Consider the following 21,769-nt stretch of genomic DNA (forward strand, 5'->3'; position numbering starts at 1 on the left):
ATACGTCAGACATAGCCTTCCTTCATGGTTTTATATTTTATTTGCGCGTTTCAAGAGTTTAATACACAAAAAGTAAAACATATTATTTACATGCGTGTCCGGAAAATAGCGAAAATATATCCTTCTTCTTCTTCTTCTTTATCTGTTTACCCTCCAGGGTCGGTTTTTACATCGGACTCAGCGAGGGATCCCACATCTGTAGCTTCAGACTCTGGGTCGGGGGATACAACTGGGGAGGATGACCAGTACCTCGCCCAGGCGGCCTCACTTGCTATGCTGAACAGGAGCCTTGTGGGGGGGATGGAAAGATTGGAAGGGATAGACAAGGAAGAGAGAAGGAAGCGGCCGTGGCCTTAAGTTAGGTACCTTCCCGGCATTTGCCTGGAGGAGAAGTGGGAAACACGGAAAACCACTTCCGGGAAGGCAGAAGTGGGAATCGAACCCACCTTTACTCAAGTGACCTCCCGAGGCTGAGTGGACCCCGTTCCAGCCCTCGTACCACTTTTCAAATTTCGTGGCAGAGTCGGAAATCGAACCCGGGCCTCTGGGGGTTGCAGCTAATCATACTAGCCACTACACCACAGAGGCGGACCAAAATATATCCTTTTGACCTAATTGCAGTTAGAAATTCTTTGTCCAAAAGAGAGCCATTTCTATGGCGTTCCTGCCGGCAGGCATCAAACCCTGCTCAGAACGCACGAATACAGATAAAGTGGGCACTGATACATACAGTACTTTGCCAGGGGAGGAATTTAAATACAGACCTCCAAGCTGGCGGGATCGCGCCAAAACAAGAACGCTGCTGTGTGTTTGTGCTTGAATCTCATTTCTCGGCATAGCTATCAAGCCGTTCTTAAGTCACGCACAGATTTAGCAACAGTGCCGCGTAAATCCGATTTGAATCCACCCGCGAATCGATCTGACTGGCTAACTTCACCAGCTGATAAAAATGAAAACTGTGCCAGATATAGAATTGGCCGTGCGGTTAGGGGCACACAACTGTGAGCTTGCATCCGCGAGATAGTGGGACCTCACTGTCGACAGCCTTAAGATGGTTTCCTGTGGTTTCCCATTTTGACACCAGGCAAATGCTGGAGCTGAACCTTAATTAAGGCCACGGCCGCTTCTTTCCCATTCTTAGGCCTTTCCTATCCCATCGTCGCCATAAGGTCGGTGCAACGTAAAGCGAATAGCAAAAAAGAAAAAAAAGTTATCGAATTCTTTCAGATTATTTATCATAATAACCAACCCTCTATTGCTCATATACCTTGTTTACGTTGTTTTCGACCACTCTGTATTAGTGTTTAACATATTTTATCTTGTGTTTGACAGACGTGATTAGCTGCCACCCCCAGAGGCCTGGGTTCGATTCCCGGCTCTTTCCCGAAATTTGAAAAGTGGTACGAGGGCTGGAACGGAGTCCACTCAGCCTCGGGAGGTTAACTGAGTAGAGGTGGGAATTGGAAGTGGTTTTCCGTGGTTTCTCACTTCTCCTCCAGGCAAATGCCGGGATGGTAGCTAACTTAAGGCCCTCTTCCTTGTCTATCCCTTCCAATCTTCCCTGGGCGAGGTACAGGTCATCCTCCCGAGTTGTATCCCCCGACCCAGAGTCTGAAGGTCCAGGACACTGTCCTTGAGGCGCTAGGGGTGAGATCCCTCGCTGAGTCCGAGGAAAAATCCGACCCTGGAGGATAAACTGATAAAGAAGAAGAAGAAGAAAAAGAAGAAGAAGTGTTCGACAGACTGAAAATCTCAAAAGTTACGCGTGAATTAACAGTAACCCTGTTCGAACTTCTATATTGCAGATATATTTACAAATACTATTTTTCAAGATATAAGTTCCGAATGAAACTATGCAGTGGTATTGTGGAGGGTTAAGACAAATTTGAGTGTTCCTGGCAGGTGATAGTTTTCCGTCCATCGGTTTAAGTTGAGAAACCAAAGAGATAGGGTCGTAAAGGATAAGCCGCAGTCGACTGTCGCCGTTATAGAGCAAGTCGTAAAGCCGGCTCAATCCCACAGCATGCGGAGTGTGACATTTCAATTACCGGGCCTCAAGACCAGAGGATGGGAGTTACAGTTAATAATAGAGCTGAAGCATCTTGTCAAGAGAAACAGCAGGGATGTTACATTTGATCTCACTTACCGATAACGTGAGATCTCTTAGTGTGGTATAATGTGCTATGTAAACTGCTTTGAAACCAGTTTTTCTCCAATATATTCACGCACGAACGTTAAGAATACACTTTAGTCTCTTACGGAGGAACATTTCTTGCCGATTTCGAGGCTACAGATTCCAGTGGGACAGTTGCGAGATGAGAAAAATATAAACACTTCTGCTCGTAAATTATATGATTTTTATCTTTGATCAATCAATCATTTGTAATGTCCTAATAGTGAGTTAAATATTAAATTGATTAACAATTTTCAAGACGATGAAAACTTCTCAATATTCATTATCATCTTTTTCTCTATATGAAGAAAATATTATTAGAATTTGACATAGTGAGCAACTGTTGCTTAATTTGTCGTTTTCTGAGGCGAAACAGCTGGGATTTTGACTTTCCGCAACTGTTAATCTCCTGATAGATAAATGAATCGTTTCCCTTAAGACAGTCAGTGCACGAGAGAAAACATTCATATGTTTCAATTAAAATAACAGTCAATATGCAGGACACTCAGAAGATTCCAACAAATTCTCCTTAATATCGTTACTGAAAAATATTAACAAGGTGTGATATGAGAAGCAGTATAGTGAGCCTATTCCTTCAGAACCTGTAAATTCTTGTTTGATGGTCACAGTATTTATATACCTATTAGTGGCTGGTAATAACAAAATAATATTTCTTTTCTGCTATCTGTTAACGTCGCACTAACTCATTCAGGTTTTCGGAATGGGAAGGTAGCGTCCACGGTCGAAATAAAGTACAGCCCTAACATTTGCGCTGTGTGAAAACGAGAAAGCGCAGAGGTAATGCTTTTCATTTGTCGTTTTATTCAATTTCTTCATTAAAAAAACGTCCAACTCGTTCGCTGAATGGTCAGCATACTGGCCTTCGGTTCAGAGGGTCCCGAGTTCGATTCCCGGCCGGGTCGGGGATTTTAAAATTAATTGGTTAATTCTAATGGCACGGGGGCTGGGTGTATGTGTTGTCTTCATCGTCATTTTCATCCTCATCACGACGCGCAGGTCGTCTACAGGCGTCAAATGGAAAGACCTGCACCTGGCGAGCCGAACCCGTCCTGGGATATCCCGGCACTAAAAGCCATACGACATTTTATTTCATTAAAAAAACACAGTTCGATAAATACATACCAATCAACGGTTGTTAATTAATTAATTTAACGTGAATAAAATTTTAAGTGAATTTAAACATAGGTTTTTGTTTACTTCAAAATGATGGCAGATTTATAATTTTAGTTGATCTAATTAATTTTCGTTTGTTATCACAGTCTACTTCCGAGCTTTACGGTCTCAGTGTTCTCAGGTTGATTTTCCATCCGAGATATGGTTTCGTAACGGTAGGCTGGTAAGTGTTCGGACCATTGAGAAGCTGCTTCATATTAAACATAGCGCCGCTAGAGAAGACAGGAATTAATAACATAGGATGCATTGAGCATAGAACTACCATAATCCATAAACTATGAGCCAAACGTTCTGTTCTGTGGTATGTGAATAAACAGTACAGTGTGCTTCAGATACATATAGCTGAGCAAGTTGAGTGGGAAATAATTATATTTTCTGCACCAGCAACCTCTCTGCTTCACCTGTACAGCGGGTCAGCCTACACTTAACAAAGTCGAATTCTGCTGGTTCATAGTACTAGGAAGAAACCAGTCTTTCAACGACTCCCTAACTGGGGTTAAAGGGGTATTATAATAATGTCATTGGCTTTACGTCTCACTAACTGCTTTTATGGTTTTCGGAGATAAATGTGTATTTGCTGACGATATGACTTCATTCGCAGTAGAGCATTATTAAACGTCCTCTTTGTATGTTATTATTCAGTGGAGCAGGAGCGTTATGTACCGACGAGTTTGAGGATATGCTGTTAGTGTATAGGGAAGGTCGAAGAAATGGGTTTATTTGTGGGTTACATTCGTGATATAATTTACCGTTAATAGCATGGATATTCTCGAGGTAAGTATTAGGGCGGCAAGTGAAAATGACACACCTTTCATGCTGTCGAGAGTCGAAGAAAGGGTTATGAGGCGTATTGTGCGGAACAAGCTGGTGGTTATTTTGAATGTATTTTGTAAATAAAATGGTACTACACAGGAACGAAATTGTACTGTATTAGACATAGAAGCAGAGAGGTTACCGACACGAGGGAAGTTTGGACCGATAATCTACATTTCCAAAGCATCTGTTACCCAACTTACTGACGAGCATGCATCTGAAACACACTATACAATGTAGCCAGCAGTCCTTTCGGTGCATCAATGGTAGAGGGTCAGGCTCCGGAACCCAAACTCCCAGTTCGAACCTGGTACAGGCAATGGAGATTTGAAGGACGGAAGGAATTCCATTCGGCTCTAGACGTCATATGATATCGCCATGGAAAAGACCTCAACTGACACATTTAGTATTTACCTGACAAATTCATTAGAAACTTAGCCGTGGGCCTCTCAAGAGAATTCCGCTTTCTCTACCATCTGGTAGACCAAAGAAAACACCAAAATTGACACAAAGGTAGCGAAAATGGCATCAAATTAGGGTGGCTAAAATGTCAGTTGAGTTCACATTATTATTATTATTATTATTATTATTATTATTATTATTATTAATGTGTCCAGCCAGCTCATTCGCTGAATGTTCAACATTGAGGCCTTTGGTTCAGAGAGTCCAGCATTAGATTCCCGTCAGATTGGGAATTTTAATCGCGTCTGGTTAATTCCTTTGACTCGGGGACTGGGTAGTTATCCCAATACATCATACTACCATTCACCACAGAAACATCCCTCCACATAGGGTTGGCGACAGGAAGGGCATTTGGCCATAAAACAAGGCTTAATCATCAAGTGCTACACAGTTCGGTCTTGTGAACCAACTAGGATGTTGATAAAGCTGAAGCAGAAGAAGAAGAATTATGAACGTAATCCGCTCACGCCTCATGCTTGTTTTTTTTCACTCTTGCGCGGAGAATTCGCGAGAATATTACTGCCAAACCCACTATATATATTTATTTAGATATTAATGACGACTATTGCAATTTCAATTAGCTAACTTAGGGTCTCTTATATGTTGTCACTAAAATAATACCGCGTGAAAACAACAGCAACTCTGGATTTTCTTTCAATTAGTTTCAAGAATTTGGATTTATTTATTAAAAAGAATAGGGCTACATAATAACCAGTGCAGATTCCTGGCTCAATTATTTTGAAAATGTAAAAGGTCACCTTTTGGTGGCAATTACTCAAGACATGTTGCCGTATAAGCATTTCGGAATAAGTAAATGTGCAATGGACACACGTGACATTTATATCCGTAATTAAAGTGACTCCGGCAGCATATTTTAGTAAACGTTGCAAGCTACGGATTGGGTACGGCTTAGCATAAATGTCAAAGAAAACCAGCTTCGTATTTACAAAACTCGTTTGGTAACTCAAATTAATTTCTAAATCGAATTACTTGTATGTCCTACCACAAGAATATCTATTATTAGGGATCCCTCTTATGATCTTTATTGCATGTCTGCTGCCATCATCTAGATCAGGTGTTCTGCACTCAACTCCAGGTTCAATTATGCTGTTTTAACTCGTTTGAGACAAGTCCTAAAACAGTTGGCACCCAGTTTAGACAACGGCGTAGTTAGTTGTTTAAAATCTCACTGTCAGATATCCTAGACGTATTTTTCCGCAGTTTACTATCTCACCTGCGGGCTGATCTTGATGATACTCTGTTCATTTAATCAAAACAGATTATCACACTCAATTGTTCTTGTACGATCTTTACGAAGGGAGAATTTTCCTTATATAATGGATAAATAAATAAATAAATAAATAAATAAATAAATAAATAAATAAATAAATAAAAGTGAGAAATGTATGATAATTGTGGAACTGTTACGTCAGAACGATTCGATACAGCTAGATTACGTTTCACAAACAATCACAGTACGGCTTCAGATAACATATTAAATACACATTATTACGCTGTAACTTCAGCAGACCACCCAGCGAAAGAAAATGTGAAGGAATTCAGAGAAATATGCACCCTTGGGACCACCAAGAGCGAATACGCTGTCACCTTAAGTTCTATTAAAAATGAATTCCACCAAGTTTTAGATACAAAAACTTTAAAAGAATTATCTTCCTAACTCATAGCCAGATTCCCACAAGTAAATAAATAAATAAATAAATAAATAAATAAATAAATAAATAAATAAATAAATAAATAAATAAATAGGCCTAAAGAAATTAAAACAACCCTAAATGTTTTCGAGTAAAAATGCTATTATATGTTTTGGCACATGTTATAATTAATAATGACAAAAACAATGAGTAAACTGTTAGTCTTACTGAAACCCGAGAATAAGTACACAATTTAGAATTAAATATTGTATAAAAATATTTGCTTTCTACCATGTAAAGCGGTGGTAACAAAGTATGAAGGCGGCTATGTAGCATCTATTAATGGGTGTCTTCAACAATGACTGAGTAATGAAGTTCCTTTGGAGGGGGCTGAATCTTTAATGAGCTTATAGTGCCATGTTCCTTGTGATGCGCATTTTATAGGCACGTATCTGCGATGGATTAGCCATGAAGGTAGTTCAGGTAAATGGCAAAAAGCAATCTGATTCGCGGCTAGAGGGAAAGTATTTATATGGCGTTTTACTGTAAAGTACAGAATCCTTATTAAAACTGTTACGGAGATATCCGTGGTAGTTAGAGGTGAAAGAAGCTGCGGGCTGGAATAGGTCTCAACTACAAAATTAAAGTTAATTTAAAACTTTAACAAAGGTTATATTTTCTTTTCAAAATCAACAATTAACAAAGTATAACAGGTACCAAGTAGCAGATCAACAAATTAACAAATTACAGTTTGTTACAAGATTTGGGCTTCGAGCCTCAAGTCTAATTCCTGAGCTCTCAGCTCACAACCACAATTGCTGAAGGGCAGAAAACCCCAAAGTACGAGGAGCACTTGCTCCTAATTACAATATTAAGAAAAAGAGCAGACCCGCTCTCAATTTTACAAGCCTATCAAAGGCTACAACAAACTTCATATCTATCTGCCCTAAAGGCACACAAGGAAACAGGGGTAACTAATACCCAATCTACTGGGCCTTCGCAGGAAGGAAAACAAAACGGGTTAAATGGCCCAAAATACAAAATGAATGGAGGCGATAACTTGCACTCCTACACCAAGTTTGTCTAAAACCTATGTGGCGCTAGGCCGATCATACAGGGGCTAATCCCAAGCTAGGGAGGTGACACGTATGAGAAAACTTTACTACATTAAAGAAGAGAAGAACAGTTATGAAAACGTAGTCACCTCCTTTTTCAAAAATGAAGGGGAGTTCGAGAGGGTGAAGCACACTCTATCCCCGCTTTACAGATTTGTAATTTATAGATAGACAGAAAATAATTTACATTTTTAAAAGGTAGGTTACATACTAAAGGTTTCGAACCCTCCCCGAGAGTTAAACTGCTGAGCTAGCAAGAAATAAAGATGTTTACAGGCCATTACCTTGTAGATGAACTGCTGCTTGGAGAAAGAGGCGCTTCCCGCCCCCTTCTACATACTCACACACTAAGAAAGATGTTACTGAAGTGGCCCCGAGACAAAAAATCAGCAGTTTATATACCCTCGTGGAACATTCGAGACCTTTCAGGAATCAGTAGACACACCCTTTCGCTTTTATTCGATAGCTGAAAGTTACACATCAACACTGAGAAAGAAAGACACAATTGGTCAGGAATTAATTACAAAAATTAGTTATTGGTTAAATTCAAAACAGGCGGAAAGAAAGGATAACTGTTGCCAACCCCCAAACCACAGAACAAAATTTAGTAAAAACAAAACTTAGGAATGCTAAATTTCTTCAAGAAAGCTCATTCCTTTACACCAGAGTGCGTTATCAAAGTTTTGGTAGAGACATCTGTTAGAGAATGTCCAAACTTCTTGATACGGAGCAAACAAACACAAATCAAAATAGACACAGTTCAGAACACTTCAAAATTACCAAATTTACAGTAGTGACATCTTCCGAGAAACCGTTGAGTTAATACAGTTTGTTAAAGTTCAGGCTTTCTCCTGTAGATAAGTTTCAACTGGTGCAATATTTGAATTCGCGGCGTGGAGGTGTACCGCCCGGTACAAAAACAACTAACTTAAAATTGAGAGAAGTTTAGGTGTGAAATACGTTGTCGGTTGACTTGAGTAACAGACATTTACGAAATTCGTTCTGTTAGTAAAATCGATTTTACAATAGAAAGTTTCGATGTAAACGTTTTTGGTATCACCGGCTGGCACATGTATAAAAAGCTGACCTGAATCGAGGGCAAGCAACGTGCAATTGGCCAGCGAGTAACATCCTGAATTTCCAAGACCACGGTGTCAATGAGTGCGCCATTGCGATTTCCTAATAGACATGGCAAAGGAGGCACTTTGGGCGGACTGAAATCACATAAATTGAAAGGGATAATTGCTAAGAATTGGAGCGATTCACGGTATAAATACAGTTTGACCTCTTCCAGTACGTATTCTGACATCGGCCTCAATTATATTCTTGCGTAACGTCCTTACTATTAGTCACGTGCCGTTGCGTTAGGTACCTCTACAGCATTGTCGTCACTCCTGTTTCAAACTAAATTTCATGTGCTGGTATGCCAGGTGCAAAAGTAGAACTGAGTAACTCAAATTAATAATGAACCACATCGTCGTTGTTCAAGACCAAGTTGTCTGAAATATAGCCTATTTTTTTTCGACCGCAATTCGCACAATATTATTTTCATTGAATTTCCGCTACCTGTTCATTTTTGCAGCCGTTCACAAAGTTACCTATATAGAGCTCCATGGATCTTGTGAATGTCTTGGAAAACAGTTATTTAAGGCAATCTGAACCTGAAAGGTTTTGGCTAATGACGTAGGAATAGAAATATTAATTACCAGAATTTTGTAATAATTAAATTTATCAGAATACTTCCTCGAACTCCACCTCTCCCTGACCGCCAATATGCACACCACGCATGTTGGCTTAGAGAAGAAACCTTTCTGTTGGCGTCCAGCATGCACTTCGTCCGCTCTTGCTTCAGCTGTTGAAATTGGCAGTGTCTGACAGAAGTCTTCCGCGTCCCTAGTTCCTCCTCCAAACTTTGGGCGAGGAAACTCCCCTAAATCGTGCATCATTCAGACATCCCCTCAAGACCCGTTTTGGGACAGACAATACATTCAAATGACGGGTTCGGTAGTCGTTCTACAACAATAAAAATGTATGAAGCATGGAAGATCGGAATTTACCCTTCCTCCTCTCGTTATTACGAAGGTTTCTCCGATAAGGTCCGGATCCATGACTAAACGGTTAGGGCTGGCCTTTCGTCATACGGGTCCCGGGCTCGATTCCCGGCAGGGTCGGGAATTTTAACCATAATTGTTTAATTCCGCTGGCACGGGGGCTGGGTGTATGTGTCGTCTTCATCATCATTTCATCCTCATCACGACGCGCAGGTCGCCTATGGGTGTCAAATCAAAAGACCTGCATCTGGCGAGCCGAACTTGTTCTCCTACATTCCCGGCACTTTCATTTCATTTCTCCGGCACGACTAACATTAACAGCGGCAGAATAAAGGAAATAAAGGAAAAGGTAAAATCGCAAAATATTTCCGTTATTATTCATCGTAGGATCAATATGTACTACTCATAATATCGAAAACATGATTTTCCTTGTCGAGCTGAGTGGCTCAAACGGTTGAGGCGCACCTCTTCTGACCCCAAAGTGATAGGTTCGATGCTGGATCAGTCCGGTGGTATTTGAAGGTGCTCAAATACGTCAGCCTCGTGTCGGTAGATTTCCTGGTACATAAAAGAACTCCTGCGGGAATAAATTCCGGCACCTCGTCGTCTCCGAAAACAATGAAATGAAATGAAATGTCGTATGGCTGTTAGTGCCGGGATATCCCAGGACGGGTTCGGCTCGCCAGGAGCAGGTCTTTTGATTTGACACCCATAGGCGACCTGCGCGTCGTGATGAGGATGAAATGATGATGAAGACAACACATACACCCAGCCCCCGTGCCATTGGAATTAACCAATTAAGGTTGAAATCCCCAACCCGGCCGGGAATCGAACCCGGGACCCTCTGAACCGAAGGCCAGTACGCTGACCGTTCAGCCAACGAGTCGGACTCCGAAAACAATGAAAGTAGTTAGAGGAACGTAAAGCCAATAACATCAATATATTACATTAATTTCTACCATTTATGTTATGTAGCATTTATATATCGGGCCAATATTAATGTGGGCATTTGAGAATTTATGATAGACCTTCCTCTAAGCAATGTGACGCCCTCCATGAGAAAAATTATATGTAACTTACCATACACTGTAGTGTCCTCTCCCCTGATCTTAATTATACATTTTCATTCAATTCTGTTCCGACGTTTTCTCGTGATTATAATACATATATAGATACTGTACCAGGAATGCCTAGGCCCTGGCACATATGGATTATAAACTTTATTTCAGCATACAATTCCCTTCCGATATGTGAACAGCTGAGCGAAGGGACATTCCAGTAACTACCAGACTCCATGAGCAAGCCAGGCAAGGTTATGTGACGTCACCTGCCGCTTGTAACTTGCCTCTTCTAAAGACGTTTCTCGAAGTTTTTTTCTTTCATGAACTTTTTAACGCTTTAACCGATTGCACCAGGACCAACGCTAAATTGTAGTTGACGTTATAAAAGTAAAACCCTGCAAATTTCAAGTTAATCTGTCAAGTAATTTTTGGATTATTACAATTTAAAATTTGAGAAGAATGTGCACTCTCAGTCACATGATTCATAGCGCCACCCCTCCTGGCGGGGATATGTATGCCACTATGTCAAGGCCGGCAAGCAGTGTGTGTGTGTGAGACAGAGCGAGAGAAAGCAGTCTGACCCTCGTACAGTCTGTCAGTGCAGTCTCGTTCGCGGAGGAAGTACACTCTGTCGCGTTTCGTGAGTCCGTAATTATAGCCATAATCGATCGTCGGTGAACTTGTGAAAGACGTTGCACCGTACTTATTCTATCGTGCCGCGACTACGATAAAATTCAGGACATTTCGGAAGATCACACTTGTGAACTTATTGAAGTGAGAAGTCAAGTATTTGATATTCACAGACTAGCGCATGACATGTGAACTTTGTTAATTTCGCATAATAGTGAACTACTACGATATTAACGTTAAAAATTAAATAATTGAAAAAGAGGTTCAACCTATTCAATACATAAAAGAAAGGAATGTAGTGATTACATTCTTATTTAATAGTGATTAGAAATGGGACCGGTTTCGACCCTAGTCCAGGTCATCGTCAGCCGTTCAAAACATAAAAAACAAGAAAAACAATGCATATGAAAAAGAATAAGTGAACTCTGGGTCGGTATAAGATGAAATATAAATTGATGATGGGGGTAAAAATTGTGAGTCACTTAAAATAAAACAGTACGTAATATTATGAAAGGTAGTACGGCACACGCAATGATAAGTCACTCAATGTTTATGAATAGTGAAGAACGGTCAAATGGGTCAGTTTTTACACTCTGTCAGGTACAAAGTCACAACACTATCGAACAACATATGAAGATCCATAAATATTTTGAAGTCGCAGACGAATAGATTTATAGAAGCAAACTGCCAGCTCTCGGTGATCAGCGCGGCACATCCAAGGTCATGCGCTGTGGTCTCGAACGCCAAAGTAGAATGGAGAATATCCTGAAGGTCCAGTATTTGCCTCGGTTGCGGGAAGTTAAGTACGTATATATAGAAATATACAACGCAATTCAGTATAATTGAATGAGTAATTGTGCTCAAACTGTCGTGTGTGATAAACAGAAACCATCAGTTACGATAACCCTAATTATTCTAGGACTCATTTCTTTTAAAACAGTACATCCTTGAACTGTGTCTCTATATTTACTCATTGTTCGTGCCATATCAGGACACGACTTTCTCCAGTAATAAACTTGGTGAATATTAAGAACTTTTTATTAGACAATTCATGCTAATATAATATAATCACGATCAGAAAATCAGCTTTATCTGTTTACGATATTGGTTCAGAGACTGTGATAAAAATTATTACACGTTGCATTTTCAAGTGTTTGAACTGTGTATTTATAGACGTTATCAGTGACGATTTTAAATAGTATCTTATGCAGCAAGGACTGTAACTATTCACTTAGCATCATAGAATTAGAATACGAGCTAAACTGTTTTACGACAGTGAATGATAATATCTGTGATTACTAATCGCGCCAATTGAACTTTCCGTGTTCAAATATCACCTCCCAGAGCAGCGGAAGTCTTGGTGAAATACTTCAAGATCCAGTTACATCAGACATCATTTCATCTATGGTACCCATCGAAGGACGTCAACGTGGTCTCTTCATGGAACATCGCCGAGTTCAAGTCTCCGTCCGCACTCCGCGGAATGTTCCAGACTCCCATTCAACATTTGTAAGCAAAATCTTCTCTTCTAAGTGAGTAGTCACTAACTGACTGACTTTCTTTTCATTAATCCTGAGCAGTGATATTCTCAGTGCTACGTGTGAACAATATTTCATAACTTTTCATCATTATCAAGTTCATATTTAGTGATAGATTTAATTTTCAAATTTAATAACTAACTCATGTTCACATTACGTAGAAGAACTTTAGGGTTTTCAAGTGTTTTATGATCCTTAATTTCAATGCAAACGAACTGAGAAACATTCATCAAGAAGTGAAATTTTTATTTCAATTTTCAATAATAAGTGTGTGTTCATTTTTTTGGATTTAATACTTAGAAAGACTCTAGGTTCAAGACAAATACTTAGTGTTTTCATAAAAGTTAAAAAGACTATAGGATCAGTGATATTCATTTAATTTTTCTCGAACTGACTTCAAGAAGATCTCCGTTTAAACCTTTGATTTTGATGAAAGATTTAAGTCCTGTATTAGTATTGCAAGGCGATGAATCGTTGAACATTATAAATACATTGTTAACAAAAGTATAACCACCTATTATTCGCCTTGCGGTTCTATCCTGCTCTGTATCGGCTCCAAAATCACTTTCCACTACCTGAGGTCCTTCTCATGCCCAATACCCACGAACTTTCCCTGGTACAATACATTTGTGATCAAAATTTAAAACTTCGCATTTCCTTATTATTCTGGACATGACTAAGACACAAATACCAATTTCTTTACAATTCTGACCGAATTTCTGCCACAATTTCATTTTATTTCTTTATTTATTTGTCTACCACTTAGACCCATTTCTTGATACGGGGTCGGGGATGAGGTGATATGTATTTGTATTGCGTGTTTTACGGCCGGATGCCCTTCCTGACGCCAACCTTAGTTGAGGAGCTAATGAAGATGAAATGAATGATGGTGAATTAAACTGGGTAAGGAGATGGAAGGAATTTTTTTGCTATGTTGTTTTACGTCGCACCGACACAGATAGGTCTTATGGCGACGATGGAATAGGGAAGGCATAGGAGTGGGAAGGAAGCGGCCGTGGCCTTAATTAAGGTACAGCCCCAGCATTTGTCTGGTGTGAAAATGGGAAACCACGGAAAACCATCTTGAGGGCCGCCGACAGTGGGGCTCGAACCCAATATCTCCCGGATGCAAGCTAACGGCTCCGCAACTCTAACCGCACAGCCAACTCGCCCGGTATGGAAGGAATCGACTGTGGCTTACGAATTGGAACTTTCCCGGTATTTGCCTGAATGTGAAAATGGAAAACCACATATAACCATTCTCAGGAAAGCTGACGGTGGAGTTCGAACCCATGCGTCTCCACAATGCAGATATTGGCTCTATAGCCGTAGCGGCGTTGACACGCACGACCACTCCACTCGGTTAAAACTCTTTTTTATTTTATGTGTATATACTTAATTACTTAATTCTACTGTATGTTACGATGCAGAATATTGATCCTGCGGATACAAAATATTTTTTCGCATCTGCTCTGTGTTATGAACCAGTGCTGAATAGGTGAATTATTATTTTCCACTTTTAACACATCATTTATACAACGTCCTGTGATTTTGATTTAAATGCTGAAATCCACAGTGATTGATTACTGACTGAATAAATGGGATTTCAAGTTTAATGCACACATACTCAAAAAATTAGTAGGATAATGGAGGATACTCCGTACCTGAAAAATAAATTGAATGTCCACCCCTGTAACCAGCATGCTTGAAACCGTTGGATGTAAAGAAAAGGGCAAATACGTCTCTGGTGAGACCCCAACTAGAATGTGGTTTCAGTGTATGGGATCCTCACCAGGATTACTTGATTCGACAAATGGAAAAAATCCAAAGTAACAGAATAGCATTATGAAAAGTTTGCAAATTTTGTCTGGGAACACTTCGGTAAAAGCAGACGAGCTGCTCGATTAAGTGATATGTTACGAGCTGTCGGTGGAGAGATGGTGTGGAATGACAGGTATAAGTAAATAAGTAAATGGGGTTTTTAAAATCACGAATGGAGATAGAGTTGGAATTCAAGAGGACAAATTGGAGCAAATATACTTTTAAGAAAGATGAGTTAGGATTGGAATCATTTACCAACGGAAATGTTCAAAAAAATTCCAAATTCCTTGCAAATATTTAAGAAAAGGCTAGGTAAACGACAGATAGGGCATCCGCCACTTGGTCGACTGCCCTAAATGCAGATGAGTGGTGATTGATGATGATGATGGTGATGATGATGATGATGGTGGTGGTAAGCACGCCGTCCAAGTCACAGACAGAAGCTAGCATGTTATAAAATCTAATTAAATAGTCCCTCGTGAATTGTGTATTTCAGGCTTGGATAGTTATATGTATATCAGAATACAAGTTTTGAATAACTGGAGCACAATGAAGCTTATTTCTGAACTTCTTTTCAACATTCTCTTCCAGAATGTCTTGGCTCGATATTATGTCCTACATGAACTAGAACAGCAATCGCTGTAACTGACCCAGTGACCGGAATTAACTAGAAGTGTCTCTAGCTACAATGCATGTTATAATTTCTTGGCAAGACATGTTATTCAATAATCTGCGGACCTGAAATTCTGCTGTACAGTTCACTCATGACGCCATGTGCCATATGAAGCAATTCTGTTCCTATATATTCAAAATAAATGTTACTCCATATCGGAAAAATTGCAAGGGAACTGTTTGGATTTCACCAGACCGAGTTCAATGAAACTTGCTAGGATGATGAATTAAGTCATCAGAATATCACTTTGCGTCTTACGTTCTTACATAAACCGTCCACAGCGTGACTAGGGTCGTTCCGATATGTACTAAAATACCGGTAATTCATTCGATATCAATACATAATTGAAATATTGTTATACCGATATTATCAAAACAAAATATCGATATGACTCGATATCAAGTGATTTCTCTTTTCCTTCAAATTACAAGGATATGAAATGATATTCAAGTTCTTTAAATTTCGGATAAATGCAGTTCCAAGGAAAAAACAATGTAATTACGAGATTCAAATATCTTTATTTATTTTTTAAGTCGTTTACTCACCAGGGTTGGTCTCTCCCTCGGACTTAGCGAGGGATCCTACCTCTAACGCCTCAAGGGCAGTGTCCTGGAGCTGAGACTTTGGGTCGGAGGATACAACTGGGGAGAAGGACCAGTACCTCGCCCAGGCTGCCTCAATGCTGTGCCGAACAGGGGCCTTATGGGAGGGGGTGCGGGGTGTGAAGTTCGGAAGGATGATGATGATGATGATGCTTATGCTTGTTGTTTTAAGGGGCCTAACATCGAAGGTCATCGGCCCCGAAGTTCGGAAGGAACAGACAAGGACGAGGAAAGGAAACGGCCGTGACCTTAACTTAGGTACCATCCCGACATTTGCCTGGAGGAGAAGAGGACCCCCTTCCAGCCATCGTACCACTTTTCACATTTTGTAGCAGAGTCGGGAATCGAACCCAGGACACCGGGGGTGGCAGTTGATTACACTAACCAATACACCACAGAGGAGGATGAGAATCAAATATAACGATCAAAGTAGTGTGCGTAAAATCATGATCAAAAGTTCGTTGTATTTTCAATAAATGTGAAATATTGCATTCGGGAGAGAGTGGGTTCGAATTCCGCTGTCGGCAGTCCTCAAGATAGTTTTCCGTGGTTTCTCATTTTCACTCCAGGAAAATGATGATGATGATGATGATGATGATGCTTGTTGTTTTAAGGGGCATAACATCGAAGGTCATCGGCCCCTAATGGTACGAAATGAGACAAAATGAAATGACAATTTAAAATTCCAAAGTCCTCCACTGACCAGAATTCAAAGCATGAGGACGAAGAATGAATGGATGGACGGATATGAATTTAAAATGATCAGTGGATCTGACCCACAGTGCCTCACATGTACAGAAGCTGGCACAAAACAATAGTAGTACTGACCAAGGGACTGCTTCTATAGTACGATGCTGAATCGATTACGCGTATAGTCGAAACGGGTCAAAAATCCAGGTCATCAGCACCTCATAATGGTATTTATCGCTAGGAAAGTAGAACCATGCTGCGTAATATTGCGGTACTAATCAAAAGTAGCGGAGACTTGCGGTATTCCACACAGTATGGTACTATCCACAGGTAGTGTAATGCGCATATTGCACCCATAAGCGAATGTGAAAGGGCACAATATGTAACACAGACCTATAGTGTTTCGCACACTGCGGCGCCACTTATAGGCAACGCAAACCTATAACGGCAACGCAAACCGAAGGCGTTCCTCACGTTAAGTGGACTAACCACAGGGACTCGTACTATCCCGTGGAAATACTCACATAGTGGGAACGGAGCATACGTAAGGCAGAACCATCGTGTCGCTAATCCCATGGTATCGCTCATATAGGGGTACGAATCACAGGTACTGTAGAATCCCCATCCTGATTCACACACTGTCGCTACAAATCACAAACCTATTGCATACCTAACATAGTGGTACTACGCAAGTAAAGACAACTCATGGTGTTCCCTGCGTGATGGTACTAGTTACAAGTAGTTTCATGGTTCTAATTCGATCGTCCGTTGGTCGCCCCTTTTAGTCGCCTCTTACAACAGGCAGGGGATACCGTGGGTGTATTCTTCGTCTGCCTCCCCCACCTACAGGGGGTGTGTGTTTGGTCCACGAGAGGTATTTTATTTCCCTCAAGTCCACCGGCAAGCCGGTTAGGACCCCCCTATCCGCCACCTGGGAGGCGCCACGTGGGAGTATCACCTCTCCCCCTGCTACGCCTGCATAGCAGGTTCGTGGACTCCAGGAAAATGCTGGAGCTGTACCTTATTAAGGCCACGGTCGCCTCCTTCCCACTCCTAGCCATTTCCTACGCCATCGTCGCCGTAAGAAATATCTGTGTCGGTGCGACGTATAAGAAATTTCAAGAAAACGTGAAATGTTTAGAGCATTGTTTATTACACAATGACCTTTCACCGTCTACACTGCACGAGGCGGTGGGGCCATTTTCTTAATTGAATATATCATTCAGGAGAAATAACCAACGCAGAAGTATTATAAATCGAAAGGAAAAATGAGTGTGTTCACAAAAAGAATTGTAATGCTCATGAATAATAAAAGAAAGACATTCTAAAGCTCATAAATATAATACTAATCTTCGTCTTCATATTATTATTATTATTATTATTATTATTATTATTATTATTATTATTATTATTATTATTATTATTATTATTATTTAGTTCTGTGGTGTAAATGTACGCGCTTGTGTTTAATTCCATGGCTGTTAGATTCGTTTTCGGCCAGTTCAAAATTATTAATTCTGGCTGAGGAGTAGAACAGCGTTCACGTGATACAGAGATTGTCCCAAGCTCTTAGCTGCAGGAAGAAAGCGCACAATGAGATGATAACACTACTGACCTAGTATACTGAATATAGACGAACCCTAATTCATTCGATCTAGTAGAGAGGATAGGAAATGTGTCGGCTGGCAAAGCCTGTCGCACTCCTCTGCGGCAATGATTAATGACTGACAGATGAACTTAGATGATATTGGAGAGTGTTTCTGGAAAGAGAGATGACAGGGAAAACCGGAGTACCCGGAGAAAAACCTGTCTCGCCTCCGCTTTGTCCAACTAAAATCTCAAATGGAAGGACAGGGATTTGAACTACGGTATCCAGCGGTGGGAGGCCAGCGCGCTGCCGCCTGAGCCACGGAGGTTCACGGACGAGCTTTTATTGCCATTGTTAAAATAGTCGTGGGAGATTGTCGATGCTAATTCCACACAGACCCAATCAAAAAATAGTCCACGTTCCAATAATATTTTAGCTTCCATTATAAGTGATGCAGAAAGATTAAAACCGTAATGTTTTGATATATTATTCCACTGCACGTATTTGTAGAGTTTAAATCCTGTCCTTGTAAAAAGTTTCGTTTACTGTATAGTAGAGTTTTTTTTTTTTTTATTTGCTTTACGTCGCACCGACACAGATAGGTCTTGAGGCGACGATGGTATAGGAAAGGCCTAGGAATTGGAAGAAAGCGGCCGTGGCATAATTAAGGTACAGTCCCGGCATTTGCCTGGTGTGAAAATGGGAAACCACGGAAAACCATCTTCAGGGCTGCCGACAGTGGGGCTTGAACCCACTATCTCCCGATTACTGGATACTGGCCACACTTAAGCGACTGCAGCTATCGAGCTCGGTGTATAGAGTTTTATGCACCTTTTTAATAGAAATATAGGTACATTTCTACAGTGTATATGCAAGGTCTCAACTAACTACTGAGAGACACCCAGTTATCTTTCAGCTGTTAAAATAATACTACGATTGATTTTGCGAAAAAATTATCATTACCGCAATATTAAGGATATAATATATCTATATCAACTCATTTCTAGGTCATTCACCCAGGTTTCATTGAAATCTGTCTAGTTCACCCTAAAAATGTCTTTTGGTAGGTTAGTTTAGTCCTATATTCAGAATTGGACATTGATGAACTCTTCAGGTAAACCAAGGCCCAAAATTGTTCATCTTTGGGAATTTCACATAATACAACGCAGCTTTATATTAGCCCACGTGAGTTGCAAATTTCTGACTGTGTTTTTCGGTGGGGACCGCTGAGCAGATTCACTAAGCCAAGAAACATTCAGAGTTGTTTCGAATGTCCTTTAAATTTATGTAATTAGAACTCTCTCGTCCTTGAGTAAAATGCCTATTACAGTAGAGATAAAGTTTGCAGAGTGAAGTTATATGAGTTTGCTCCTACAACGTCCTACGCCGTCAGAGCATTTCTCGTATTCAGTATACACGCTAAATTTCGAACTGAAGCAAGCATCAACTGGCTGTTCTGCAGTACCTTCGTCCACCACTAGACAGCAACACGTTACGGTAATAGTGAAATGATATTGGAGAGTGTTACTGGAATGAAAAATGACAGGGAAAACCAGAGTACCCGGAGAAAACCCTGTCCCGCCTCTGCTTTGTCCAGCATAATTCTCACTTGGGGTGACCGGGATTTGAACCATGGAACCCAGTGGTGAGAGGCCAGCTCGCTGCCGCCTGAGCCACGGAGGCTCTTCGAATATATAACATTTTATACAAATACATTACACTATATTTTATGACTAGTTTCTGTAGATTTGAACTGAATTATTTTCCCCACTACAGTTCAAAAATTCTTCATATAACTTGTACTTTGATGACGTTTCTTACCTGACATATTAAAATTATTATGTGATTATACTGTACGAATAATAATCTAGAAAGAGATAATTGTTATTTTCTATCTTTTTTACTTAAAGAGAGCTTCATTTGTCTGTAGGGTCACCACACGTCACTGATAATTTTTGGAGAATAATTCATTCCTCAAAACGTAACTCTGAAATGTTAGAAGAAGGAGAGAGAATAATATAAAAATTTACTACCAAAATTCGTACAGAAATGTTGATACTGGAAATCTTCAATGACAGAAAAACTCAAACAAGGTAATAGTGTTAAATGACTTGATACCTAGATCATATCTTCAGGAGCTTAATACTTATATGCATTTTCCATTAATGTGTTGTCGTGATTAGAATAGCAGACGCCTTGGAGCGAATGACAATGTCTCACTCGACTATCACTTCCTCTTGGATGATTGACTGAGTACATTAGTTCATTTGACCCTCACTTCTTTGCTCAAGGTATTAGGATCAATACAGACACGAATGTTTGACATATAAAAATGCGAGGTATCCGAGCCTGCAGCTTTACTAGCACGTTAAGAACAACATGTTAAGGAAAAACTCCAGCACTGCGACGTCTTTTAAAACGATAGTAACTGAAGAAAAATTACATAAACAACATAATTTCGTTCTTTCTGTTTTTCTTTCCTTTCTCCTTTATTCTTCCTTTCCTTGTATTTATTCGTTGCTAGAAATCTTGGGGACAATGGTAAAATAATATTTACGTCTTGCTGAAGACAATGAACTATGATGACTAAAAAAAAGCTCACCTACATGTCAATGGACCAAATATATTCATGATTTATTTCAAAAATCGTGGACTTTTATAATATTTTGTCTTGTGATTCTGAAAATGAGTACTTTTCGGAAAGTTAACTCTTATAATTGATTTGAGATGCTAAGGTGTCCTCCGTTATTTTCACTGCTCTTCACTAACATTACTTATGCATTTAGGCTATGAAGCAATTATGAAAAAATTTCATTTTTAATTACTTGATTTTGTTTTATGTTAATACAGTATGTTAGTTTGTTACTTACCACGTCAATGATCTGCATGAGCGTGAGTCCGAAGCTGAGCTGTAGTGGGTCCGACTCGTTGGCCACGGGTCGCTCCAGCACGTTGTAGTGGTCAAGGAGGGTGTGCAGGAGCCGCTTCTCGTGGGGTCCTTGGAGCGACTCTGCAATAAAAACAGAATACACATTTCATTTACTCGTATGTTCACGAATAATGAATATAAAACGATGTCGATTTATCAGTACAGTACATTCTACCGTAAGTGTGATGATGATGATGCTTGTTGTTTAAAGGGGCCTAACATCGAGGTCATCGGCCCCTAATGGTACGAAATGAAAGAACAAAAATGTCAAATTCATCCACTGGCCAAAAAATAATAATAATGTCATGAAGAATGAATGGATGGAAATGAACCTAACAAAAAAAAAAAAAAAGGAAACAACCAACCAGAATACAGGGGATCAAACTCAAAGATCATACATAATTGATTACTGACCAAGGGACCACTCATAAAGCACGATGATGCTTGATGTCGAAAGGGGTGCAAAATCCATGTCTAAGGCCCCACAGAATGGTACATGTCGCGAGTAAAGTAGAACCATGGTATTGGCATGTTGGGGTACTAATCAAAAGTAGCGAAACTCACGGTGTTCCACACAAGACGGTACTACTCACAAGTATTGTACTTCGTACAGGTAACGCAGACCTATGGTGTTTCTCACACAATGGCGCCACTCATAGCCAACGCAAACCAATGAGTTTCCTCACCTAGGTGTACTAGGCACGGATGCCGGTCCCACGGGCCCCGTGGTGTTCCTCACAGAGTGGATACTAATCAAAGGTAACGCAAACCACGGTG

At 40.2% G+C, this 21,769-nt stretch overlaps 1 protein-coding gene across 1 annotated transcript in view; it reads right to left on the minus strand.

Annotated features, from left to right (window-relative positions):
• The window catches only part of LOC136872183 (neuronal acetylcholine receptor subunit alpha-7), a 324,332-nt gene extending 302,944 nt beyond the window's left edge, over positions 1-21,388 (minus strand). Inside the window, exons 1-2 of the mRNA XM_067146019.2 lie at positions 21,358-21,388; positions 20,934-21,073 (exon numbers count right to left, since the gene is read on the minus strand). Coding sequence (XP_067002120.2) covers positions 20,934-21,073; positions 21,358-21,388 — 171 coding nt within the window. The remainder of the gene's footprint in view (positions 1-20,933; positions 21,074-21,357) is intronic.
• Between the last annotated feature and the right edge of the window lie 381 nt (positions 21,389-21,769).

Source organism: Anabrus simplex, chromosome 4, assembly GCF_040414725.1.
Source record: "Anabrus simplex isolate iqAnaSimp1 chromosome 4, ASM4041472v1, whole genome shotgun sequence".
Classification (NCBI taxonomy): domain Eukaryota; kingdom Metazoa; phylum Arthropoda; class Insecta; order Orthoptera; family Tettigoniidae; genus Anabrus; species Anabrus simplex.